The 6078-nt window shown below is 45.4% G+C and overlaps 1 protein-coding gene across 1 annotated transcript; it reads right to left on the bottom strand.

Moving 5' to 3' along the window:
• Nucleotides 1-3391: 3391 nt before the first annotated feature.
• TREMEDRAFT_66470 (uncharacterized protein) lies at nucleotides 3392-5026 on the bottom strand (the record flags this gene model as incomplete). The annotated part of the gene is made up of 7 exons (XM_007008513.1): nucleotides 3392-3508; nucleotides 3532-3554; nucleotides 3672-3804; nucleotides 3863-4408; nucleotides 4550-4574; nucleotides 4913-4961; nucleotides 4987-5026. 7 exons carry the CDS (start codon nucleotides 5024-5026, stop codon nucleotides 3392-3394), a joined length of 933 nt encoding a protein of 310 aa, XP_007008575.1.
• Between the last annotated feature and the right edge of the window lie 1052 nt (nucleotides 5027-6078).

Below are 6078 nucleotides of genomic sequence, written 5' to 3' on the forward strand. Positions count from 1 at the left end.
GGGAGAGTACACCCAGTCGTGTTTCATACCTCTAATATACAAAAAAAGTTGGCAATAGTTGGCAATAGTTGGCAACAATTGGCAGAAGTTAGCAGAAGTTAGCAAGAATCAACGGAAAGTAGGTCAATGATACATACATATGACAACAATCAAATAGAAAGTCTATCTATTGAAGATGCTTTGTTTAACCAGTTCTGTAAAGCATCTAGTGACGGGTTTTGTAAACTTTGTCTATGTTTATCCCATAACTGGGCTGCTTCCTTTCCATTGACTTCTCGGGCACTTGCTAAGTCTTTAACTGCACGAATAATGTTCATACGCCTTCGATAGAATCGTTTCTCTGTTTCACTGGCTTGCTTTAGACCATTAGAGCTGCTTTCGTACTGACTCTGTATGGAAGGTCGACCATTAATACCTAATGTATACTCTTGCCATAATTCCTGGACAGTGCAGACGGTACGATTCATTGTAAATGGAGTAAGAATGGTTGTCTGCAAAGGGTCTTGCAAATACGGCAAAGAAACATCGCTGGTTGCTTGAAGTGTAACGGATAAAGAGGACGACGATGCAAGTGGTATAGCTTCAGAGCCGGAAGATGTAGACGGGATCAGGTGATTGTCACTGATGTTTGACGGTTGAGAGTTTCCACTAGAAATTTCAGCTAGTAAAGCTTGTAAAGGGCCAGGAATGATCAGAGGTCGGTTTAAAGCCGTTTGTATTAACATAACCCCATCGGATACAGCCTTCATCTGCTCTCGTTGCTCCATTTGTCCTTGACTGAGTTGAAGAACGTTTCCAAGGATGTCTTGGAACGATTGTTGCTGAGCTCGTGTTTGAGTTTGTAAAAGACCGTGCAAAATGGGAAGAGCTTGAGCAATTCGATCATCATACTGCTTTTCATTCGTGATGGTACGAGTTAACGCATGTCCTTCGTATCGTAGGTATTCTTCGTCGGCAAACAGAGGATGATTAAAGATGTAGAGCGATGGATATGCTTTTCGTAAATGAGGAACATCTTGTAGAAATACTTCTCGTAAAGACATTATAGTCTGCAGAAACATACAACCTGTAAGCTCTTCATGCGAACGACCGGCAGCATTCATCAATGACAGCCTAAAAGTGCTAGTTTTTTGTAATACTAAATGATTATTAAAGAAACATACCATTTCTCAGCTTCTGGAAAGACTTTCTTCAGTAGCGTAGAAGGAGGTGTAACTGCTCGCGGTAGGAAGAAATCATTCCCTTCAATAGGAAAACCTGCATGAGCTCGTAACGTTCGTCGAGGAACATGCGTAAGGTAATGAATTTCTAAGACCGAATGCGCCCAATGTCCTGCTCGAGCAATTTCATCTGGTGAAGCACCACCTTGTTCCGCTAATCTAGCACCCATTCGCCTATTGACATGTGTTTTTTGATAAGTGTGAACATTTGCGGTTTGTAAGGCTCCATTTATTGCTCGTCGCTGTGTGTTGTATGAGATCTCCTTAGATCTGTCTCTAGCATCGCTTAAGAGTGGAATGTCGTACCAATTTGCTCGTGTTGACATATCTGGGAACCCGCTTGGAGAAGGCCCACAATACAAACTGGTGATTAGTAAAGTGAACCTCTTATAGCGTGATATAAACGCACCGAGCAAACAGATACAAAGCTAGCAAAAATACAGGACATATTTGAGGATTTTTGTTGCGCATGAAAGCTGCATACTGAGGCTTGCCAGATGCGTTTGTTTTAGATGAAGGTAATACCATAATAATGAAAAGACAGGGGGAAGGGCCTTCATTTGTTGCTATTTCAGAAGACAAGTCGGATAACAAAAGCCTGCGCTGGTTATCGCCACGGAGCATACCAAAGATCCCAGTAGCTTGCGCAAGAGCGTCTCTCAGTCCCTCTTCGTTATTTCTTTCCATGTAATGTGCGAATGATTGTTCTAATTGCCCTACGTTATCATATCCGTCGTAATAAAGTTCTGTCTGTTAGATTAAACCAATAAGAGTACACTCACGTTTTCCCTTGTCCTCGTGAAGTAACTTCTTTCTACGCTCACTAAATTTTTGTAATACCGAAATGATTGTAGCTGTATGTACGTTTCTAGGCGAGCTCCAGCTATTGATACCACGTTCTACCTGCTGCTCCCAAAGATTGACTAAAGCAGCTACCCATGCGTGTACGGTCGCCCCTGTGACTTGACATTCGAGAATGATGGATAGACCTTGTATAGTTAGCACTGATTTAGACGACGATCAATATTAGATACCAGATTTAGGCCCACTATGTTCTCTTGAAGATGGACCAGCGGTAGACAGCAGGAGTTGATCAAGATCAACTTGTGCCTCATTGAGAATGAGCTGATCTTCATCCGTTGCCCACTCAATGGTTCCATTGCCGGACGTCGTGTCTATTGCCTCGAGGTCATCATTTTCAAGTGGTAAATCATTTTCACCTGTAGGGTCGACCACTTTTGACTGTTTTTGTGTTTTAGACACAAGAACCACCTCATATAGAAACAAAAGGGCCAATTGCGGGGTAACTGTTGCTCTAGTCATCAGCACATGGCTTTTGATGGGCCTCATGTGCCGTTCCTTTGGACATCAAGCTTGAGCGTGCTGTACCTTGACAACGACGGCTGTAATTGGCAAAAGTTGGCAAAAGTTGGCAGAAGTTGGCAGAAGTTGGCAGACGCTGGCAGGGGTAAATCTTTGACTTACTCAGTTAGCCATGGCTTGCTCGCAACCCATTTAAACCATTTTTTTTGACGGGTTGTGTACTGTCTAATCGTAGTCTCCTTGTGTTTGTACTGTTGCAGCGACACGGTCTCATCAACAGTGTTCCTTGCTTGAGGAGCAACATAAGGAACGTTCCTTAGTGTGTTAGGGTTCTGTTTGAGATGACGAGGCATATTGATTGTTATAAAAGTCTTGATAAATCAACAAGAACAACGTTGAGTGGTAAGATGATGACAATAGTTAGAGTGAAAAACTTTTGGCAATGATATGACTACTAATGCATTAGGAAACCCATGTCGTATAACTGAAGTATAATTGGCTCTGTTCACATGGATAATTGCAGTTATACAACATAGCCTTGCTAATGGCATTAGGAATTGCAAAGGGATGCATTAGGATTCAATCTCTGAGGTGCGGGACAGTTGCCCAAAGTGGCAGTTTTGGCCGGATGGACCGAGTCCGCGCGGGGGCAAATTTTGGCTGATGCGTCCGTCCGTGTCCGGACGGGACCCCCAGATAATGATCATGTTACAAACAGTGGTGGTGGTGATGGAGGTGGGATAACGCCGAGGCAGCAAAAGGTCTTTCTTACACGGTGTTATGAAAGTGGCACAAACACGTCCTTCCTTGTTCACTCCCCCCAGTTTTGTCCTTGACTGCTCGTCCCCTCAGGTCCCGTCATTGTGGCCGACATCTATACGCCATACACAAGGTCCATAGTGTCTTGTGACTGCACTCGGCATGGACAGAGAGTGCTCGAGAGGAGGGAGAAGTGTACGAGCATCCTGATAGTCAGTCACACGCATACCCAACGGTCCAAGTGCTCTATGGCTGAGAAGTAAGTACAGGATGATTGTGCGCAAGGTCCAGGAGGTGAGCAGGAACGAATGGAGGGGAAAGGAAGACACTCAGGTGGGGATCATGAAATCAGCCAATGGTGGTACGTACCAGCAAAAGGACACCAAGAAGAGATCAGGGGATCAATATGCTCCTTGATGACATGTCCTGCGAGCGATTGCGAGTTGTAAAAGCCGAATTCTTCACACTTATCCCATTCGCAACCTGCACCGGGAAAGCCGCCCTGTGTGGTAAGCTATCAAATGACAACTGGGGTTCAGAATCTGTTATCGCCGACTCACCTTCCGTCTCCGCATCGCAGCAATTGGTATGGCTTGGGCGCAATGTACTTGCACATGTCTTCTGAGCAGATCCGGAGTGGCCAGTAAGGTGTCGCATTCCCTCCAGTGACACTTGATGGGGCGCAGGCGATCCGACGCATATTGTCGAAGTTGATACCAGGTCAACGGGACCGACGACGGCGACGGCGAGCCCAGTTGTTGAGACTGATGATAGAACGGCTTGCGTTTGTCCCTTGCAGAGCGTATGGAGGGCGGTTGGAGAGGTTGAGCGTGTGCATGATGGTTGTTGGAGCTTTTTGGGATGGTTGTAACGACCTCGTCATCACTGTCGCTGATGACTATTGGATCTTGCTCGCTCACACCATGTGTCTTGTGATTGACGTAGGGTATGTTTGGATGGATTTGCTGAGTTTGGATGATATCAAACGCTCCGTGGCCATTGTTGACGTTGACGTGGAGGAGGGGAATGTCAAGGTTCAGTGAGGGCAGCCCAATAAACCCAGAAGGGTGGACGTGAGCAGTGGTTGGTGGGACCATGATCACATGCTTGTATATATCAGCATGGGACAGGCGGTTCTCAATCACCCACTTTATGCTGTCTGGGCTGATGCTCCTTGTCAAGGTCCTGTGATTATTGGTTGGACAGGAAAGGAGAGCAAGAGTGAGATTGCTAGATATGATGCTGACCTGATGTGGTCTATACGCCATACACCTATACATCATACATCTATACATCATACACCTATACATCATACATCTATACATCATACATCTATACATCATACATCTATACATCATACATCTATACACCATACACCTATACACCATACACCTATACACCATACATCTATACATCATACATCAATACGCCATACATCTGTACACCTTACACCCACACATCATACATCCACACCAATACATATCGAATCAGTTGGCCTACCTCTCCCACCTCTTTGATCTTGTCAATCGTCAGTACATGTTTTTCATATCTACCTACCTTGTCTTCCCTATCCTCTTCCCCTCCTCACTCATCCCCATCCTCTCACTCACCCCCATCCCCATCCCCATCCTCTCCTCGTGCCCGAAAAGTCAAAAGTCACTGGTCCATCATCAGGTATATTCACAACAAGTCCCGAGGCCAACTACGAGTTGCTCATCCACCATGACGTCCAATCATCTTCCGGTCACGTTTACGTTTAAAATATTGTTCAGTAACTTTGCTCGTGGGTCATGTTATCCTCACCATCTTCATCATCATCTACCTTATACATCCCTCGAGACTACATCTACATTCTCTCGCTCGTCAATAACTTGTACCGCCCCCTCTCTACTTGATAATACCCCTCGAGTCATACGTCTGTGATCCCACTCGTCATCAATCCACCATTCCCGATCTCTACTCTACCTATACACCTGCACGTTGCAAAATCAATCATTTCATCTCATGTCAATCATTTCATTCTCACCTCCGACTAATGTCCTCCATGGATTACAAACTATGACGATAAATCCCCTTTTCGATGGGTTCAAACAAGTCTCGAAACATATCCCGAAAAAAAAGATTGATTTCAAATGACAAAGATAGAAAATGATAACACCTCCTCCACCGACGACGAAGAAAATTCATCCACTGGTCAATCTCACAATACAACCACCACCCACGCCGGTTGTTCCACTCGTCACATCTTCTCCACCACGACCACCCGATTTAGATCCCAATTCTAATCCTGATCTAGAAAAAAGAAAAGACGACCACAACCCCTAATCTCAGATTCCGATTCCCTAATCCTGATTTAGAGGAATCTTTCTCATCCTCTGTCACATCCCTGATATCTGACGCTCTGAGCTCCATCTCTCTGTCCGATCCACCATCGCAAAAAGCTGCTTCACGTGGAGGTGGGAGGATGACTTTACCTCGTCTCAATTCACCTGGGGGTTATCAAAAAAGATTGAAATCGAATCATACATATTTATTTCCTTGTTCTTCTTCCTCTCCACCGTTCTCGTCTTCGTCCTCTCTCTCATCCCCTCCCCCTCCCCACTTCCCCCTGATCGTCCCTCCCTCCTCAATCGCCCAACGAGGTGCATGATAGTGAAGAACCCCGCGATTCGACCCGGCGTCACCACTCAACCCACCGACCACCCCTCCCAATCCCAATATAAAGGACGAATTGACTTGCCCACACGACCCCGTACTCACAGCTTTTCTCTACCCC

Source organism: Tremella mesenterica (assembly GCF_000271645.1).
Source record: "Tremella mesenterica DSM 1558 unplaced genomic scaffold TREMEscaffold_23, whole genome shotgun sequence".
Classification (NCBI taxonomy): Eukaryota; Fungi; Basidiomycota; class Tremellomycetes; order Tremellales; family Tremellaceae; genus Tremella; species Tremella mesenterica.